The sequence below is a fragment of the Malurus melanocephalus genome, unplaced genomic scaffold (assembly GCF_030028575.1).
Source record: "Malurus melanocephalus ecotype Western Australia unplaced genomic scaffold, MMel_1.1 scaffold_427, whole genome shotgun sequence".
NCBI lineage: Eukaryota > Metazoa > Chordata > Aves > Passeriformes > Maluridae > Malurus > Malurus melanocephalus.
This window is the reverse complement of record NW_026623659.1, coordinates 354,178-375,757: the sequence shown is the minus strand read 5'-3', so window position 1 is coordinate 375,757 and position 21,580 is coordinate 354,178. Positions and strand designations below refer to the sequence as shown.

At 42.3% G+C, this 21,580-nt stretch overlaps 1 protein-coding gene across 1 annotated transcript in view; it reads left to right on the top strand.

Moving 5' to 3' along the window:
* Positions 1–14,588: 14,588 nt before the first annotated feature.
* The window catches only part of LOC130581694 (cytosolic carboxypeptidase 6-like), a 137,040-nt gene continuing 130,048 nt past the window's right edge, over positions 14,589–21,580 (top strand). The window contains exon 1 of the mRNA XM_057379949.1: positions 14,589–14,694. Coding sequence (XP_057235932.1) covers positions 14,593–14,694 — 102 coding nt within the window. The 5' untranslated portion in view covers positions 14,589–14,592. The remainder of the gene's footprint in view (positions 14,695–21,580) is intronic.

Sequence of the window (21,580 nt, the reverse complement as noted above, 5' to 3'; positions counted from 1 at the left end):
GACTAAACAAACATTCTTACATTGGTTACTGATCTGCTGCTCTTATTTATCWTGCCCCCTTTCCCCCTGTCCCCTTGCACTCTTTTGCTGTCATTTGCCACAGAGTTTTTGCAAAGAGTGCCTGTGTTGGCAAATTRAAGTCCTGACTTATAATTCAAGGGGTGGGGGGAAGTCAGAAGAGCTATGAACACAAATTTGGAGGAAGAAGATTTTTTTTTTTTTTGTTGTTGTTGAGCATTGTCCCAATTATTGTGCTGATCACCTTGGTAAGACATCTTTCAGTTTTCAGTAATATACTTGTGTACTGCTCATTACTGGAAAGCAGTTTCAGATTTTTCTGAAGCAGAAAAGAAGTTGATAATTGGCCTTCTTTCTGCTTTACATGTTCTCTGAACCTCTCTCTGATAGTCATCTTGTCAAAGCTTTCAAGACAAGTAAAAAGCAAACACATTTTAGCCCAAATAATATTTGTAAGTGTTCCAGTTAAGCTTGAACATTGCATTCTGTGGAGTAGGGAGGCATCTCTTGTGCTTAGGGCAAACAGGGCTCTCTGGGTTTACTTATTTTCCTCTTCACACAGACCATTTTAGTCCTTCTGCTACACTGCAGAGAGTATCAACATTTGCTTTTTCCTTATCTTGGCTAAAACTTGCCTGTCCCAGCCTAGGGTAAGTTGGTTTTATTTTTATTTTTTTTTTATATCTGAAGGTAATTTTACTAACCTGGCAACCTGTGTCCACTTGAATGTCATTTACTGTTTAGTTCTGCCTCCATAATTACCTATGAGAAAGTAGGAGCAAAACTGGGATTGGGTTATCTTCCTATAAATAARGTTTATTGTGACATCTGAAATCCTTGTACTGGTATCTTGGATTTTAAATGTTCACATTTATTTCTGGTGAGGATCCATGGGTTTTGCRCACTTTGTTTGTGGCTAAAGGTCTGCCTGGACTGGTGTGGGAATGACCTTGCTCAGAGCAGAGATGTTTCCTYTCGTGGCTGTAAACCACCAAGGATGCATACAGTCAAAATCAACCAAATATTCCACAAGTATTCCATGAGTATTCCACGAGTGAGGTGATTTATTTACTTTCTGTAGAGCCCTGATTTGTGTTTGTGACTCTGTGCAGAAYGATTTTGTCTGATTCACTCAATCCYCYTCTGCTCCTTGGTCTTAGCTSCAAAGTGAGGAAAATTCTGTGCACCTGCCTCCCTGAACCATTGGAGGACACTCCATTWATGCTCGTGAAATGCTCCAAGAATMTCCCTGAAAAGYAAACCAGAGATGTCTGAATTTTAGAGGATTTGATTCAGCTCTCAAAGTACAAAGTCTTTGGTTCAGGAAATGAAGAAAACTGCACAGAATTGCAGTGTCTGAACGMGAAATCTCCGTCCCTAGTCACAGGTTATGTGGATTTGTTCACAGTTTGACCTCTATTAACGTTGGATACCCAGAAATAACCCAAATATCCCTGCCACAGCGTGAAGCAGTCTGTCTGTTTGATCAGGTATTGCATCCTTGGGGCCTGAGGGGAGCATAACACATCCGTACATCTGTTAACTGCAGTGTGGATCTCTGCAAGGGTGGGCAAAATGGGCAGCACAAGCTGCTGGACATGATTACAATGGCCAGGATAGTGGGGCTGGCATGCCTTTATGCTTTCTACCTGGCTGGGATTTAGCAMACAGTTAATTCCTCTAAAGGTAATTTGGGCTTTTTTAGATGCATTTAAACTCTTTTTTTTCCTTTTCCTCCCCTCTCCTACAGACAAATGTTTCTTCGGGGTTTTTTTTTTCTTTTTTCCACTGTTTGTTAGAACATGTTCTTTTTGCCTCTGGCACTAAGCATATGGATTTTCTATTTGTGTGACAAACAAGATAGCAGTTTACTTAGGAATTCCTGTTCCACCTGTTGCTCGAGATCCCCAGCTTTAAATCTCACTCTTTAGCTGGAAATGTTTTCAGGCATCCACTGTGACACTTGATGATGTTACAAGGAATGTAAGAATTCAACCTGGGAGCTGCATAATTTCAAGTGGCTGTCCAGATAGCAGATCTTCCTTTTCTGTGAATTCTCCTATCACCTGGCATTGTGCTAAACAATAATGCTAATCCATTCAATCACCTTGAATATTTTGCTAATCTGTACTTATCCTGTGAAACTATCTTCAGTAGTTAGATAGGAAATGCAAGCTGAGACCAGGCAAGCACAGAGTGATTGTGATGCTCTTTTTCTTTTGAAGGAAGAATTTGATGCCATCTCTCTTAAATGCACATGCTTTCTGATTTGATCTCATGTTATTGATAATCACCGGCTATTTTTGTGCTCTGCTTTTGTTTAGGAGCCATCACAAATCAGTCTCATGAATCTTGCTTCCTGTCCTGTGGCATTGGCATTAGCATGTTTCTCTGCTCTGTGGCAATGACATTTGCATGTTATTTTTGTACTTAATCTGCTTTGTTGGATATTTTGCTCAGAATGTTTTTTTGTGGTGTTTTAACCTGTGGGGTTTATAGGATTTTATGGTGTTATTTATCTCAGTTCATGTATCTTTCATTCCATTATTAGCATATGTTTAGGAGGAAGGTGGAATAAATGGRAGAAGGCAACTGTGTCCTTCATTTGAATAAAACATAGGTTTGTATAAGAAGTTATTAAGAAATCATATAAGGACATGGCCCAATTTTTGAAAAGATGTTTTGGAAAAAAAACTGCGCTATCTTCCTCCATCTGGATTTTCATCTGCCYTCTCATCATTTCTAATCCTGTTGCCAAAGCTGCTTTCTCAACTTTAAAATCTTTCTGGAATTAAGTGGCTTCTGGATCTTGACAATGCAACATTTTGATGCATGTGTTTGTCACATCCTGATTAGATTGGTATAACTCCKGCTCTCCCAGGTCCCTCTCAAAACTCAATTCATAAACCAGAGTTTCATACAAGATGCTTCCACTAGGGTGATGAAACAGAGAAATTCAATCATACCACGCATAGGTTATCCATTTTCCAGAGGCTGATGGGAGAGATTGGATTTTCAGAGCTCTTCTGGGCTGTTTTGTTTTGTTTTCTTTTGTTTCCTTTGCTTCTGTTCTTGTCTTCCAGGCTTCAATAAATTCTCTTTTAAAGTGGAGAAAGTAATTTCCATCTTTTCTTTTCCTGGCCATGAAAATATTCTTTCCTTGTGTTTCCTCTGCAGGTGAACCACTTGAATTTTGTAATCCTTGAAWTTGTTTACCTCTGCATTCTTTTTCAAGCCCATGCCTGGACAGAGTGACCCATTTCACTACTGTCAACATTTGGTTTGCTTTATTAAATCTGCCCTGTGAGTTTCAGACTGAGATTCCACAACTTTCTGAGCAGGCATTTAGGTCAAGCCAGCCTAGAGGAATTGTTTGATTCTGAAGACAGTGAATTTCTCTTTTTCCTACATGTCTCCAATAATCACATTTCCTGAGCCTTACAAAMATGGTGCCTTGCATTTTCCTGTCAGAAAGCAACAAGAACCAGCTTCTGAACTCCTTGAATGTGGGAGCACTGGCTACCAAAATCAGAGAATTAATTGTGTGCACAGTGGARCCACAGTGCTCAGATATGAGTCCCACCTTGAACAAACCAGCTAACAGGTCTGCTGAATAGTTTTCTGTCTTGCTGGAAAATACTTAAATACTTCTCAGGGCAGAGTATGACTGGAGGGATTGATTTCTGAGCCCTGCCAGGAGGATGACAATGTGCAAGTGCTAAAACACTCAGAGCCTGCACAGTTAATCTGTTTTTACTGCTGTGGGGTACAGCAAGATAATGGGCAGATCATCTGGGAAGATGAATTTTCTTCCTTTGTCCATTTACAGCTCAAATGTTTGCAGGAACTTGCAACAGAAGCAAACCATCTCCTAATCCCCTCATATTCACTCCAAGATCACTGCACTCCCTGTTGCTAAAAGGTGTAGAAATGGGGCACCATCTCAGATGAACATTTTGAGTTTTAGTCCCACATCAGCTTGGATGCGGGCAGAGGATGAATTGATGAAAAATAAAAGAGGGGAAAATATAAAATTCAAATAGACTTTGCAGGCTCATAAAGAGACTTAGCTCAGTGTGAGTTCTTTAGAAGCTATTTCTGTGTCTTTCTCTGGGAAGTTATTAGACTGTTCTTATTTTTCGAAAAATCTGTTCACCCATTCCAAATTTTGACTGAGATTTTAAAAGATCGTTTCTGTTGAGAAGAAAACAACCTTTGACAGAGCCAGCTTAGTTTTGACAATCTGGGGGGTAGCAGTGGATGAAGAGAATTGTTTTTGCAGGCCCACTGAAYGAATCAGGAAAGTTTCATCTTTGCTTCAAACTTTCCCAAGGCTTTAAACAGTTTTTGAACCGTTCTCTTCGCTCCAGGCTCCCTAGTTCTCAGTCTCCCTGTGTGCCTGGAGGACACTGTCAGTATCCCCCTCCCACCTCTATATTTTGAGGATGAATTGTTTCATGTTTGTTTATGCCAAGCCATGAAAGCTTGAAATTGAAATTTGTTTGCTCCTCCACTTCCCATTTATATATGTTCTCACTCATTGTACATTTTTGCTATAGGATTTTATCTCAGGGGTGCTGAACTGTGTGAGGCTGTAAATTTGCAGAAAGAAAAATAATTCTGTGAGCCTGTGAAGTCAGCTGTCCCACAGCTGGGTTCTCTGGTGTCTACTGAGCTATGAGCAGCAAATGAAACTTTCTCTGTGCCTAAGACTTTGCTAGAATTATAAAGAAAAATTATTTAATGTAGCCMCCTGGAGGTCTTCAGTCCATTCTCAAAGTAGAGTTGATTTCTGTATTGTGTTGGTCACTTAGGGCTTTCTATTTGGAAATCTCCATGGATAGAAAGTCACAATGTGGGAGGTTTCCCCCTCATTTGAGTTCTCTGTTGCCTAATTAAAATTGACCTCATTATATAATGTTTTCAATGGAGATTGAAAGTTGTGGATGCCCCATCCCTGCAATTGCTCAAGGCCAGGCTGGATGGAGCTCTGAGGAATCTGGTCTAGTGAAAGGTGTCCCTGCCTGGAATTAGGTGGGTTTAAGGCCTCTTGCAACCCAAATCACTCTGTGATCAGCTTCCACCTGAACCCTTTCCTGCTCTATCTGTATAACCCTTACCAGAAGATTTAGTTTGCCATGGTGTTGCATCGTCACCRTTTTTCTTCAGCTGCCTTCAGTAATTGTTGCATTCTTCTATACATCTCAGGAAAAGAAATTTTCCTGCCAATTTTTACCCTCATTTGTGTGTATTTTTGAGGGATAAAAAAAAAAAAAAAAAAAAAAAAAAAAAAAAAAAAAAAAAAAAAAAAAAAAAAAAAAAAAAAAAAAAATAGAAAATGCTCCAAATCCCCAAAGCTTAAATTTTTCAGCTTTAACATTCTCATCAGGATTCTCAAACTAATCTTTCATTGCAATGAGATGATTCAGTGCTCTGGAATCAAAATGTGTGGTTTCAGCTCGGCTTGGTGTCACATCACGTTCTGYTGGTGCGTTGCAGTGATTGATAGAAGTCCCACTTTGAGTGCTTTACATTCCTGTTCTTCTGCATCAGACAAGCACCCAAATCAGACAACTGCCCCTTGTCCCGTGGGATGGCACCRAATCCCCTCACACGTGGCTTTGAGTTGGTAGAGGAGATGTCATGGTGTGTGATGGGAAATGTCTTTTTTTCCAGAGATATTCTTATCTCCCCTTCTGGGTGTGCAGTGTGCCTGAATGCTGTGGGAAATGCAAAGCCTAAGGGATTTGAGGTCGGAACTGGAAATGGGCCAGAGTCCACCACGCTGGCAAACAGCTCCTCGTTCTCTGTGGTGTTTGGGCTGAGGCATCGCCATGCAGAGAAGCTCAGGTGGGAAAATTCTGCCCTTTAAATTAACAAGTGATTGGGAAAGATCTGAGCCTGATTTAACTCCCTTCTGAAGCATCTGGGCTTTTTATTGATTGCAATCAGAGACAGATCAGGGCTTTGCAGCTTCTTTGCCATCTCCTGAAATATTATGTGACAAACACGACACTGCTGTTATTTCTGCTATGAAATGTTTGTTGGTTTATCATAGAAGGGATTCTGGGAAGGACTTTTGCATAATTCTCAGTTTCTGGTGGACTTTCAAAAGATGAAATAATCTGGAGGTTTTGATGTGGTTTTTTGCTCAGTTTTAGATAATTTGGTTGTTGCTTTGGGGTTTTTTTAACTGATTTGGCCACATTGTGCCTTTGCTAATGCAGAGTAGGCACCTGGCAGGTGCTAAAATAATCTAATAGAATAAGGTTAATATTCTCTCTTTAATTAGACAGCAATATGTAACACACCAGTGGGCCAGATGACCTTGAAAATTAAAGTGAGAATACAGATAGATTTGAGAGGAAAATATCTTTAGTTACAGGGGCTTAGGGGTAGAAAAACAAGAGGAAATGTTCAGTGGTGCAACAGCACAACCACAGCCCTGCACAATTCCACTTCTCCACCCAAACCCTGAGAGAATGTTCCTCAAAGAYTGGACTGGGATATCTTGTTGTTAAGTGCAAACTTGTTCAATGTTGTTGGAAATGAACCTCAACAAAACGTGGGTATGTCAGAAAACCTTTCTTTGATTCCATGGATCACTTAACCTCGCTCTGCAGAACCTAAATGTCCCCATCATTGTAGCATCAAAATGCTTTGTAATCCTTCATGTGTTTCATTATCCTCAAACCCTCTCAATACATCATGGAGGATTTATAATTATTTTTATACATGAAGAACTGAGGCACTGCAGTTTTGGCCTGGGTTAAATAAGAGGCAGCGACATGGCAGCCTCAGGATGTCACCCTGAGTGAACCAGGCTGTCACTTGCYCCTCTCCTGTATTGTGACACCTGGGGTTCTGTTCAGGAATTTGCACATAAATGTAAAATTTTCACTTAGCTGTGGTGAAKGGACCCATCCCTGTCTCTAACTCCTGATGACATTTATGTTTGCTCTCTGATGGAGCAGGGACAGGCTGCTCACAGACCTTGGGTGGGTGTGCAGGGACAATCAAAAGGGTCTTCACAGGTACCCTGTAATGTAGCAATGTAATAATTTAATTTTRTTCAGGAGAGTAAAGGCAATATCAAGTACAGTGCTAACCTAACCACCAAGTATTGGAGCAGGTTMTCAGACACAGCTGAATGCAGCAACATCAGGATATAAAGACAAGAAAAGTGGTTGAATTAAGGTATAACTGAAACACACCCAAAACTCATTCGTGATCTAATAATCTCTCACCATTTTATGGTGATCTCTGACTGCTATAATTCCACAAAGTTGGATGTTTCTAATATTCCATCCACTCACGTTGCCCTTTTTTTTCTCAGCCTTGAGTACAGTCAGCTTCAGCTCAAATGAGAGTTRAATGCTGGACATGTAACATCCTATATAAACCCAAGTTCTCTTAAACAAAAGTCCTGTCCTTGGCCTCTCATATAGAAAGGTTCAAATTAGTGGCCATCTCTTATGTCAGCCAATTTTTGTCCCAATTGCTCTTTTATGAACTGGGGACAATGTGGTCTCCTCCTGTAGCAGTGCTGTTGGGAAAATTAGTCCATCAGTGCTTATAAAGCAGTTGTCTCCTGCAGGGCTGAGCACTTCAGAAAAGCCAYGAAGAACTGAATAGCTCTGTCCTTGGAGCAGGCTTTGAGTAGCATGCAGCAAGCACGAGCCTAAGGTTGCATGCTGAACAATAAGGAAAAGCCAAAATRTTGAATAGTGCACTCATTAATGAAYAGTGAGGATCCTGTGAGCACAATAAAGCAGGAGCCTGTGGAAAAACACCCCCTGCTCCTGCAGTGAAGGGCTGTGTCACAGCMATGACAAGCACAGGGCTGGGGGAAGGCTCCATAGACCTGTGCAGCTGTGGAAAATGCAAACCTTGAAGAGCTCAGCATTGTGGCATTAATGTTGGATCCTCTGACTGTAGCTTTGTCTGTAACGGGTCTGGTAGTGAGAGCTGAACCATCTTTTGGGGGTGCTCATATAATTCAGGTCCACAGGGAACACAGTGTGCCTTCCCTCTTTCCTAAAAGTGGGCAGAATTCCCGATTGGTGTGCCAGGCAGGATGGGAAACGTGCTGTAGGTAACAGGAATATCATCCTACAACAGCTGGAGATGTGATAGGTGTGAGATGTGTTGTGTGTCTGACTATTTGCACAGTCTGAGGAAGGCAGAATTGAGAATAAAAGCATATTATGCATCTCCAGAAATGCTTACATGTATATTACCCATGTTTTGTGAACCACTGTGATGATAAAACTCTTATTTCCACCCAATCTGCCCCTCYAGGAATGTAGGCAGACCAACAAAAAATACAAATTATTTACAGAAGGGTTGCTTRTCTGAAGGGAAACATTTGTAGGGAAACAGAATTAGGACATTGTGGGGAAGTRTCAAGTAGATAGGGCAGAAGGGCCTAGAGGAGTTTGACTTGTTGAGTCCAGTAAGTTAAGCACATGTTAAAATTCTCTTTCTCAGTGGTTTGCAGCTTGTGATCCATGAGCAGGTGGCTTTTGGACAACATCAGRAAAGAAAGTTCATATAAAACTGCATTATGGGCTTCATACGTGAGATTTCTCAAGGGTCTGTGCCCACGGTGGAAATATTTTGGGATCCATAAGTTGGGGAAAAAAAGCCCTACCTCCTGTGTCATTAAGTCAGTGATATGTTTGGTTTTGAAAAGGCCAAACAATGAATCAGGCTTTGAAACGAAAGCACCGTGGGTGTTGTCAGTCGATTGTTTAAAGCACCTGAATGCCCAGAATTGGCGTGGCAGTGACTCAGACCCAGCTGGAGCAGGAGTTTGGGAATGCTTTCCCATGGCAGGACAGGTGGGACCTGCTCCTGCAGAGTTCCTTTGGAGAGATCCACACATGGGGACAGCTTTGCTAAACTGGGCTTGGCTCCCAGGAAAAGTGCTGGGAGCCCCTTGAAACACTGAAAATTGGGCAGAGTGCAGATGTGAAAATGGGCAGAGATGGGGTGAGTCCTGTGAGAGCTGCTCTGCTGATGGGATCCCACCCTCTGGCACCCTGGGCACACTCACAGGAGTTCTCCCATCTTCAGGATGGGTTTTATTTTTGATTTCCAGAATGCTGCATCCTGCCCAGGCGTCCCTCTGGCGTTACCGAGGCCCCGGGGAGTGTGGGGAGAGTTAATCCAAGAATTGAGATATCCTGAAGATCCGAGTGTGCCTGTGCCACCTATTACCAGCCCCGAGAAATGCATGTATTCATCAGGAGGAGAAAATAGCCCTTTGTGTTTATTCTTATTTAACATTGTTTACACAGAAAATGGAGAAACACATCTTTAACCGTCATGTACGATTTAAAATCGTGTCAGTACATCTCGGGCAGCGCTCATTCTGCAAACATCGACTCCACCGTGTGGTTTCTGGCAGATAATGCCGGGCTGCTCTGCCCSGAGCACACTGCAGTGCTTCTGTTAAATAGCCTTTGTGAAGCTTTCCAGAGCCCTGAATTAAAAATGCAGAAAGCTGGGGAGGAGGAGAGAGTCTTGAGAGMAGGGGGTTCTCTATAGCCGGAGCGTTAGGATGTCTTGCTACCTAATTGCTTCAGAATATGTGGGCTTGAATGAATCCTTTTTTAATGAATAATGGGCAAACGCATAAATCGCAAACCCCGAGCACCCGAACGGTGAAAAGCACGCTAATGAAGACCTGACTTCGCTGGCAGGTGTCGAGTTGATTCGTAAAACGTCGTGAATATATCGGTTTTGAAATGATATTTGTGAAAAAAAAAAAAAAAACAAAAAACAAGTGTTTGGCGTGGTGCCCTTGTTGCTCCCTCCTCCGTGCCACTGCCAGCTCCAGCCTGGTGACATTCCCTGCTGCTCTGCCTTCCAGGAACTGCGGCCACCGGGACCAATTCCCTCTGTCCCCACTCTTACTGCAATGAGGCTGAGAAGGGGAAAAAAAAATCCACTCTCCCCACTTTTTTTCCAATTTGAAATCCTGCCCCTGTTGGTAGCACCATTTGTGGGCTGGAACACCCCGGCTTTGTGTGTGGAGATTATCTGGAGATTCACCCGGTGCTGATCCAATGAACCAACGCAACCCCACAAAGCTGAAGGGAAAGGGTRCAGAGTTGTCTTTGTAATAAATCACACGGTGTGAAAAAGGATTTCTTTACCTCCTTTCCTCCATTATTCTCCRTATCTCACCTTGTGGAAATGGGTCTGTTAGGAAAAGACTTAGACTCACACGGTGGGAAAAACGAGCCGGGTAGGGAGAACTGGAGGTAAAGGAAGGCAGAGAGTTCCTGGATGTTTCTATAACTTGGAGATTCCAGACAGAAGAGGCACCATGTGAAAGAATAGGAAGAAGCCTTAAAAAATAAACCCAGCATGGGCCTTGGTGCTAAATCCTTCCTCAGGATGTTGTCATTAAAGCAGCTGCAAAAGAAATCCTTAAAAGTAGTGATGAGTTCAGTGCCAGAGGTGAAGGGGTTCTGTCCAGAGAGCTGCCCAGAGAGCTGGGTGCTGGTCTGAACATCTTTGGTTTTACTCAGTTGAGCTGGTAACCTCTTGAGATCTGGCTGCCTCCCAAGTAGGGAGGGATGAATACTGCAGAATGTTTCAGTTTCCAGTGCAATTTCGAAACTCATTTGCTTTGACTGAATCTGCACTGTGTTTATGTAAATTTATAAACACTGTAATAAWTTTATCTACTTACAGAAAACAGAAATTTTAGAAAAAGGCTGGAAAGCATTGGTGAAACACAAATTCTAATTCAACAAGAATATTCACAGAACCTGATTTAAATGAACATTCAGTCACGAAGCAGAAGCACAGTATGTGGTCTGTATATCTAGCAAACTACAGCAAGCATAATCCCAAATTCAAACAATGGTTGTCAGCTTAAATGTTTCAAATTGCATACATGTCATATTTTTGTGGCTGCAGTGACCGTGTGACCAAAACCCAGGATTTCAGAGTAGRAATGAAGGCCACAATCAGGTAAAAGCAGCAGGCTGCAGCTTTGTTTGGAGCTCACCTGTCCTGGCTGTGCTTTTTTCTAACCTGGGAGAGTCTGTGCCAGCACATCATTCTAGCCAGGCTCCATGGCACATTCATAAAACCATCCATGGGCATGGYCATTTACCCTCATGGAGTGGGATATTCTCCAGTGCTCTTGTTCCTACCCTCACTAGTTCTGAAGCTGCTGTAATGTCTCCTGATTTTCTGTCTCTGTCCTCTGTGTCCCCTTTCYGAGATCATCCTTAAACTATCCTTTRATAAAATTAAGGGATTTTTTTCCTCCATACTGTTAATTTTGAACACATTCTTTTACTCTTAGCACCAGAGAAATCCAATGTGTATAGGGCAGATTTGAAGACACTTTCTAAATCAGGAGAACCCTTACAGCCACAGGAGGAACTGCATTGAAGCCAATGACAACACTCACAGTCTGAATAAAAGAACTGGTCTCAAATGTTGAAATATTAGGTATTAAATTATACCACACTTGTGTCCCACCATGGAGCTGCTGTTTCCAGAGCATATCTATGTTTTTGCTTTGCTTATCCAGTGTTTGAAGCAGCAGGCAAACAGTCAAGCAGTGGGACCAGCAGCAAGRCATTCCAGAAATTAGCTGGTTTAAGACTGGGAGCAGGAATTAAAAAGCAGTGCAAGATGCAATTTTTAGGTTATCCTCTTCAAGCTCTTGCATTGGAGGCATTAGCCACAAGGGAGATCTCATCAGCTGGGAGCAAGATGATAAAATGAGTGCAGGATCTGTAACAGGCAYGTGGGAGACTCTTGCTGCGTGTTTTGGTCGTGTCCTGATAAATGGGAACTCTACATGGAACAGAGTCAATAATCAAATCTGAAATATCAGGGAACACAACTCCATGTTTCCTTAGAGAGGCCACAAGTTTACAGCAGATGAATAAAGAGAGAATATGGTAGATACAAATATGTCTTTAGGCAAAAATAAAGAAAGAAAAAAGACGTGAAAACTGGAAGGGAGGGGGGAAAATATTACAGTGTTTCCAGACTGGAAAGAAATAGTAATGCCTACATCAGAAGCTTAATTAATTGTTGTTACATTGATAAATATGTGATATACCACATCAAAGACTAGCTAAATGATATTTGGAAATTAATTTGGATTCCTATTAAACAGAGCTCAGAGGAGCTTCCCAAATGAATAACTTGTTTGCTAAGCATTGCTTCCTTGTGTTTATAAAGTCTTTTCAAGTAAAGACAACTATTTTCAACACTTCTTGTTGTTTTAAATGAACTGCAAGATTCATCAGCCACCAGACATTCCTGACACACCCAAATACTGCAAATTGCAATGCCTTACTTAGGATCTTACAAAAAATTAGGTATTGCTTGCCTCTTTTCCCTATGGGAATGACTTAGATAAAGTTATTGGAAAAAGTCCCAAACCCCAAATTTAATATTAACAGTTTATGTTTGAATTTTAAATTTGCTTTTGCTGCTCTCTAGCTTGGCCACTTCAATGTGCTTTGGAGATGGATGTAATGGAATCAAAGTATGCTCATTTTCTCTAGTGTTACTAGTGTTAAATATTATTAAAAGAAAATGCAAATGTTAACTATACTAAACTAACTATATAGAGAGATATAAGTCCAGATTCTGAGCTCTTAGGAAAGTTTTCRTACAGTAAGAATGTTGTTTTCTTGGGAACTGTGCCAAAATACAGTGAAACTCATGACAGTTTCTGCTTTTATTAAATGAAAAACTCATTCCTCTTTTTCTACTTTTCTGCCAGTTTTATCCYGTGTAATTCCACCTACGTCTGTGGATGTACTCCTGGTTTTTATTAATGTCTATGAGTTCAAAAGAAGATAGGATTTAGTAGAGCCGAGTGCAGAGAGTTTACATGAAGACAAAAAGAAGAGAGAGAGAGAAATCTGAAATAAGCAACAGGGTGGGATGGCAGCAACTTTCAGAGTCGTCTGTGGAATTGTAGCTGTTGGAGTGTCCAGCAAAAATCCATCTGTTTTCTCTAGAAGCAGAGAGTGACCACCAGGATAAGGAGGTGGGTTCTCCACCCCAAGGCACTCAAATCAGCAGCGATGGAGCTGCAGAGCTCAGCTGGGTGTTGGAGCTCCCACTGAGCTGATGGTTGGGTTGTGCAGCCCAGGGAGCAGAGCAGCTGCTGCTTGCTTGGATGKGCATAAGAATTTTTACAAAACAATGTCCCATTAACTTTATATCTTTTGGTTCATAGGAAAATATTTATTCTTTAGGTCTAAAAAAGAATTTCATCCTCTGGTTTCATCTCCTCACTTTTTTTTAGCATTTCACCTCTCTGTCTTTGTTTTATTTTCCTTTGTCTTTGCCAATTAAACCTGGTTTTGGTCATCAGATTCTTAGAATTTTTTTGTCAAAGGATAGCACTGCAGGAGTGAATCTCTATTATTTGCACAGGCGTGTTTAAAAGATTAAGGCTGAACAGACATTCTTGTAATAGATGTGGGATCAATGAAAGCTCTTCTTCTCTCAAGAAGCTTTAAGGCTTAGCAGTGAGGTTGATTTTTTTGTTTGTTTGTTTGTTTTAACTATAGAGGAAGTTGCATCTCTACCTGGACTTTTATTGTTTGTGTGGTCTTCCACAGAATTCCTGAGCAAGAATCTGCTCAACTGATCCTAATCTCAGCTTGAGATGATGAAGTTTTCTTCCTGCACATATCAGTGGCCACAGATTTTCTGGGTGATCTCTGTGGTAGACAAGGGATATGATTTCCTCCTTTTCCTCCTACTTGTGCCACTTTCAGCTTTTTAATTTCTTTCTCAAATTTCATATTTTCAGTTCCTGTGCCTACTCTAATGACAACCTTCTGAGTTTCGGTGGGGCTTCACAAAGAATTTGGAAAATACCCTATGGGGCTGGGAGCAGCAGAATCCAATTCAAGACAATGAATCCCTGAGTGGGATCTGAGTCAGGGCAGCAAGGAGAAGCCAAGGTGGCAYCCATGCTCCAGTGCCTAGAAGATTTGATGGCCAATAAGCATTTTAACTTGGTTGGCTGACTTTTGTGTAGGCAGCTGCAGGAGGGGAAGAGAGCGAGGCCCTGGGTTGGTGCCACAGTGACATTCATGCTTTAAATCCCTTAAGCACAAACTTAATGGCTGTGGATGGCAAAGCTCTGAACAGCCTTGCTGAGTCAAGGACAAACCTGAGGTCCAGTTTGGTGGTGCAGGGTGAGAATTGCCCTCAGAGCAATCACAGAGCCTCAGCCGGAGGTTCTGAGAGAAGGGAACCTCCAAGGTCAGCTGAGGCTGCTCCTGTGCCAGCCAGCTGAGCTGGGAAAAGGCAAAGGATGGAGTGAGCACAGGGGCTGTGAGGGCAGGAAGGCTCAATGACAAAGCTGTTTCACTCGATATTCTGCTGGTCATGGCGTTTCTGACAGGGGCCATTGCTTCAGCCCTTCCTCAGGGGAGCATTGCTTTGTTCCCCCCATGAGAATGACATGTTGAACTGTTTCAGCTGCAGGGCACAGCCCTGATTCTGCAGCGAACCCCCATAAATCCTTGATGTGTGTGTGTTTTTGTGCACAGGTGCTCCCTGATGGGGTTTGATCTGAACCGGCACTGGGCAAATCCCTCTCCGTGGGCTCATCCCACCCTGCACGGAGTGAAGGAGCTCATCATCGACATGTACAACAACCCGGTGAGTGGGGACAGGGGCTGCTGTCCCCTTGGGATGGGGGACASAGCCTCTCTTGCTGCAGGGGGAGAYGCCAGCRACTCCAGCATGACCCAGTGACAAACCAAAATTAGGGAGAAATCCCACACCCGCACCCCACAGTGCAGTAGACTGAGTAACAGTTGCGCCTTTTGTCACAGGAGGCATCAGAAGTGGGGAAAGCAAGTGGAGTAAAGTCCAGCTCACGTTAAACACAAAATAATTCTAATGTAGAATTGTTAGAATTATTTAGGCAGGGCCTAAATTCAGTTGAGCTGCTCTCATGCTCTGAGCTGGATTGAAAACAGCAGACCTCCCAAATTGAATTAGGGAATGGCAGTGATGCTCAATCCGGGGCTCTGGCTGTGTGTGTGCAGTGCAGAAGGGGGAGGATATTTGCAAATATGATATAAACACACTCGTGCTCAGACAGAGAGGCAGAGGTGCTCTTGAAGGTGAAATCTTAGCTAATCAGAGGARATGGATGGTGGAGAATATGGAGAAGAGGAGTGGGAGGGAGGCAGACAGCTATTGAATGTTTGACATCAAAGTGCGGAAGGATTATTGAACGTGGCACCTAAGAAAAACTGCTGGAAAAAAAAAAGGAGATGGGTAGGAAAAAATCACTACTAAAAAATAAGAGGAGATTTTATAGATTATTATATTTTTYTTCATGGGACTCCTGGTTTTTTGCCCTTTCTTCTTGCTTCTCACAATGGAGAGGGAATTTGAATTTGTAATTCCCTGAAGTTTTGCTAATTTTTCCTTTTATTTTTTTCTTTCTTTTTGTTTCTGTGAAAAAGGACCTGGCTTGCCTTGCTAATAAAGGAAAAGGTTTCTTACCCCCGGCTACATCATGTATAGGATAAGACCTCCTTTAATTTAACTCCTGGTTTTCCCAATACATCTTAATTGGACTTTTTATCTTCCAGCTACTAGTAATACCTGTGCAGAGGAGGTTTTAGGTACAAGGAAGATCGGTTAATAGATAAGATCCTTACATATGGAGTGGAATCCAATTGAATGAAAAATATTTTCTCAGACTGCTAATTGYTTGGCACAGAATTTGTCTTTCTGTTCAGTTTGTGCAGCACCTTGCACTGCACATAGAGCCCCTGACCCAGCTCCTAAGCTCAATTAAACTGATGATGATATTGATGGAAAGGCACAGAGAAGAGTTTTGGAGCCAGCCTGGTCTTTCCTCTGTTTTCTACCCCAAAAAGCAAGACAATTTTCCTTTTATATGATGGGGAGAGCATGTAGAATGCTTTGAGAGAAGATTTTTTTCCAAGAATTAAGAGGTGTTTGAACAGCACAAGAAAGCTGAATGTAGGGAAATGCTTATAGCCAGTAAGGCAACAAATCCTGGCCCTATTAAAAGTCCCTGCCAGAAAAATAAAGCTGTTCTTGGAGGTAGGGAGAAGTTCTTTTCAGCTTCATCCCATTCTAAGGAAGCTTTGAAAATTCTGGTAGCTTCCAGCTGCCCTATGCATGAGGAATGAATTAATTTGCTTTGGTGRCTAAAATGAAAAATCAAAATAACTGTTTGATTAGAGTTAGTCTAAAATGGGAATCTTTCTTTTCCTCCATCTCTCTGTCTCCCACCCCTTCCCCAGTGATCAACCTGAGATGAGCCAGTTCCAGTTCATTTCTTTCTGAGGGAAAGAAAAAGGAGCCTTTCAAACACAGAATGTAACATTTCATTTTCAGGTTATTTCATTTTTTTTAAAAAAAAATTGTTTAGAATTTTTTTTTTTATTAAAGTATCAGCAAAGTTCAGTTTGCAYTTCAGAATTCCATTTCTCAGTGAATTGGCTACCCACCAAAAAAAACCTTCTTGTCTGGTTTTGCCATCCCCTTGCCAAGACCAGCCTTTCTGGCATTTCCAGGGATGCTCAGCAATGCARTGCAGGATATGGGATTACTGTTATTCTTGAGCAATACCAGATTCTTAGTCCCTCTTATCCCAGTAATATTTGAATGAAAAGACTATATGCAAAGTGTTGGACAAAAGGAGAAGACAGGCCAGGTGCCTCAGAGAGAGAACATGGGACTGTCCCTGCACCGTCCTGCTTCAGCAGGGACTGCTTTTATTCAGTTSTGACAGAGTGCCAGAATAAAACCTGCTTTGAGTCCCTTCAGGCAGCTGAGAATTTGAGGTGCTTTTCAGGTGCAGAGTGTTCCTTTCAGATGAGTAATACATGATAGATGGTTGGCTGCATGCACAGGTGCCCTGCTGCAGGAGGGCTGSTGGCAAACTGTGTCACATCAGGCATTTTGCCTTTGAACCTGTCTGTCCTGCCACCCTCTCCTCACCTGAAGTCTTCCCACACTGGGGAATATCAAATGGAATAAAATGCAAAGTCTAGTTCCCTGGTACAAAAAAAAAGGCATTAAAAAAAAACCCTTCATCGTCCCCATTGCAGACAAGATCTGCCATGAAGGGCTGTGCACAGAAGACTGGATTGTTTAAAGCAGAGCAAGTTTGGCTTCATGTTGCCATTGCAGAGCAGCTCAGTGCAGGACTTTCAGATGTATTCATTCCCTTAAATCACTTAAGGAAAATTAGCTGCCATAAGACCATAAAACCATGTTTTAAATATTGCTGCATAGGAGGATTTTTCTTCAGCTCTGCAGTATGGAAGATAAGCTCTTTCCTTTGAAAAAAAAAAAGTTCATTTTGGAGCAGGGAGGATGAGTGACACAGAAATAAGTGAAGTGGGTTTGAGGCACTCGCACAATGCCACAGCCACAGAGATTCCAGCACTGAGTGTTCCAAGGCTGAGTGTTTGCTGTAGTTACTGCATAAAAATAATCCAAAGCACTTGTGGTTTGCTGTTCATCTGGGTATTACCAAGAGTGCTTATTTTATTTTATTTTTAAAGTGTTTCAAATTCCATAARGGCCATATCCTTAGGAGGGAATGGATGGGTCAGGAAATGAGAGAACGATGGGAAGGTTTTGACCATTGTGTCACCGATTTTGACACAGAAACTCAGGTATCACTGTCATAGTGCTGACCTGGGAAATGAGGGGATGTTCTCAGCTGTTTTGAGTGGTGTCAGACTGAAGTGATGGACTCTTCCAGACCATGTGCTGTTGGATGGGGATATTTCTGTTCACCAGATACCTTTCCCTGCCCAAATGTGAGTGAGCAATGTCTCCCCACGATTCCACCAGATGACACCTGATGATTTCCATCTCTGTGCTGCMGCAGGCAGCAGAGTTATCCCAGAACATGAATTATATTGTTTAAAGCAGCTCAGATGGTTCTGTTTGGAGCATGTTAAAGCATGTTCATATGTGCCATTCCAACAGCTGAGCTGTGGGGCCAAAAGCTTCTCCTTGTGCATGATGACACTTCATGCAGAGCTCTTTGCAGTGTGAATGTCTGTGTTCTAGGGAATCTAATTCAGCTGAATTGAAACACAAGAACAATCTGAATTCACCAACTTTCCTTCTGTGCTTATGGTCAAGATGATGTTTGAATGTTTTGGGCTGGGGATCAAGYGGTCAGTTCTGGCAAGCTCCAGACATGGATGGTCTACCGAGACCAAAACCTCTGGGTTATTATTTTTTTTTGGGGAGGGACCCCCATGAGAGAAAAATGTGCAGATAAGAAACAGACAGTTATGGTTAGAATACATACTCATTTGTGATAGGTGATTTAAGAWCAGCCTGGAATCAGATTTGTTTCATGTCATTCAGCAAAGGTTGATGCTTTCACTGTCTTGTTTCTACCCCTTCCTCCTCCAAGGAAGAGTAGGATAGGCTGTTTCTATCACTTGGAGATCTTAGGACCTAGAAAACAAGGAATGGGCAGTGACTGACCACTTGGGATAAAGCTGTTTCAAGTAATTTTCCCCTCCTTAATGAAAATCCAGACACCCTCATTGCAACACTGGAGTTTGACTTTTTTCTTCTGTCTTGCTTCTATTCTGACTATTTTTCACCTCCTGTTGAAGYGAAACTGGAGTCCTCCAAGCAAACKATTYCTTTGCTAGATACTGTTTCACTTTGTGCCCTGAGTGACCCTGAGAACTGTCCAAAAAAGATGAAAACAAAAAATCCCCACTTACCTGGGATATACTCCTTAATTATCATCTCCTTCATGCACTTATATACTAAAATTTAAATTATTTCTGCAGAAGTGACTTTTCTGTATCCATTCCTGACTTTGGAGTGCTTGATGTCGCAGCCCTTGCCTACTTTTAATACTGCTCTGGGTGAAAGTTTTCACTGATTCAATGCAGAATGAAAACCCCATCATGCTAAACTCTGAGTCATCTGCTGGGCTGGAACCTTTAGATCCAGCACACAGACATCTGCCACAAGGGCTGATGAATTAACTGATGGAGGATGGCAATCTGCTATTGCTGGGACAGGAATGAGGGAGGCAAAGAGCCTGTGGGCTTYGGGGCTATCTGCTGACAGCAGAATTAGTAATAAGAAAGGATGAGTAAACATAATACTGTAGGCATGGGGAGGGGGTGGCATTTAAGGGTGAATGACACCTTTTATGTTTTYCAGGAGGTTTTTTGAGATCCCATGTGCAGGCTCACACTTGAACAAAATCATTATTTTCCAATCTTCCTGTCTCTGAGGAGGCCTAGCTTTTGATCCAGGTAGGCTTGAGTGGGCAAGCAATAAGAGTGCAGGGGAATTAGCATTTGTGTGGTAAGCCAGGGTAACTGGATCCTTCAGCAGCTCTGTTCTGGATTCTYCTGTTCCTCTTCAGAAAGAGAATATATCTGCTTTCTTGCAAAGGTACTGAACATGCATCCTCTGGGTCTATGTTATCATCTCTCCCTTCTTTAGAGGCACATGGGATCCTCCCAGGGATCCTCCCCTCAAACATCCTGCACTCCACTGATGCARGGAGGCAGCAGAGGGAGTTTGTTCTGTGAAAGAGGCCTGATCTCAGTTCCAGATGAGCCCTGATCCAGGGAAAGAGGTGAGGTGGAAGGTCCAGAGCAGTCTGAAGCAGGCTGGCTCCCAGATGAAGGGGGCACATTGTCTCCCTGACTCTTTGTAACTCACTGGAGCTCTCAATACTGTCCAGCCTGGTGGTTTCTCTTGGTCACAAACATTCTTTCCTTTTCCTTCCATTTTCTGTCTCTCCATTCTGGTTCTGTGTTTTCATTGCTGTCAAGAGGTTTCAGGTGTTGCTAACACTCCAAACCATTTCCCAGCTCTTTCAAAGGTCCAGCTCAGTTGCTGATGCTCGATGCAGATCCTCCATCATTGCCCTTCTTGTGCTGCTCTGTTTCTGACACTTTTTAGGGCCCCACTGCCAGTGCAGTTGTTCAGCCTGCATCTTTTCTAGGCCTYCAGCAGCACCATTTGGAGTGTATTCTCAAGGAGAGGAGTTGTGACAGTGCAGGAGCCGTGGTCCAAGTGTGGTGTTGTGGGAGTGCTCCACATCCAAACCTCCACTTTCTTTGTTATCCTCAACTTTTGCAGTGAAAGAGAGAAACTTTTTTTTTCCTAGTAATCCTTGTCATATTTTGAGAGAAGCATTCAGGTTTTGAGGAAAACTAGGTCACAAAGTAAAGACTTCGAATCCTTAACTGATATTTTGCAGGTTGCAACTATTCCCAGTGGTAGTGCTGCTTTAGTGACCTCACATCCTCCCTGCCTTGGGCAGTGCCACATTCCTCACCAGACAACTCCACATTTAGAAAAATGCATCTGGTCCCCAAGATGTGTGTGCTCTGCTGGAGAGTGACATAAATTTTATTTTTGTCAGTCCTGCAAATTGTGTCAAYCTTAGAGGCTCTGCTTCCACTCATCTCGTGAAATGATGTTGTTAGTATTACCATCAATGTGATACTGGGTGGTTGACAAGTAAAGTATAACAACAGATTTTGCAAGGGTTTCACATCAAAATTGTACACTTAGGYTTCTTATGCTGTAAGCCCTCAAGTAACATTTTCTAATCTAACATTTGAATGACTGCAAGCAATTGTTTTCTCTTCAAAAATTTTTCTATTCCCTCGTCATCTCCTCTGCTCCCGTTATAAAGTGGAGCAACAAACTGGAATATATTTCACTGGAAAATTACAAGCTCGTTCTCATTCTGGCTGAAGCTAGTTTAGATTTTAATAAATGTTTGGAAAGGCTGTGGGTTGGGGTTTGGTGTTGCTCAGAATTCATTTGGAGCCAAGCAGATCAGCATCATGTGGTGAGAGGAGTCCTAGCAGATTAACACGGGGTGATCACAAACTACCTGGCTCCATCTTGCCATCAGCAGAGCTCTTAGATTTCCTTGTGAACAATCATTTTTAACTCATTATAGAATTTTAACAACCCACTGGGAAGTGATGCTCAGGGAGCCCCTCAGACATCCCGGGTTGTGATTTGTACCCGGTGGTTTTCACTCTGACACCAAATCAGGCACTGCCAGCCATCATCTTTTGTGTGTTATTCTGAGGTCTTCTTAGGGAAAATGACCAACATACTGCCTCTCATTTCTCTCCTCCTGAACAGCCATTACCTGTGCTCATGCAGTTTGTGGTCAGTTGTGACAGCTCTGTAGCTTCTTTCTATGGGAATGTTTGTGTTYRTGCTGCTCTGTTGATATTTCAGGAGTTCCCTGTACCACTTCTCTCTTGCCAGTCCCTTTTGACTGAAGGGTAACTTTTCAGTATTTTGGAAATTCCATTCTTGTTTCAGTTCTCTGTTGAACAGCAGTGAGGACAGCCTTTCTCTCAGTGGTGTAATTTAGCAGTGTGATGTACCCATCATTGTCTGATCCCATAATTTATGTTTAGGATTTTGATTCTATTTCCTGTTGGACCAGCATAATCAGAGTTACCAATGCTCTAGCTAACATTACACTTCACACAGGCTGTTTAAAAGTGTTCCCATT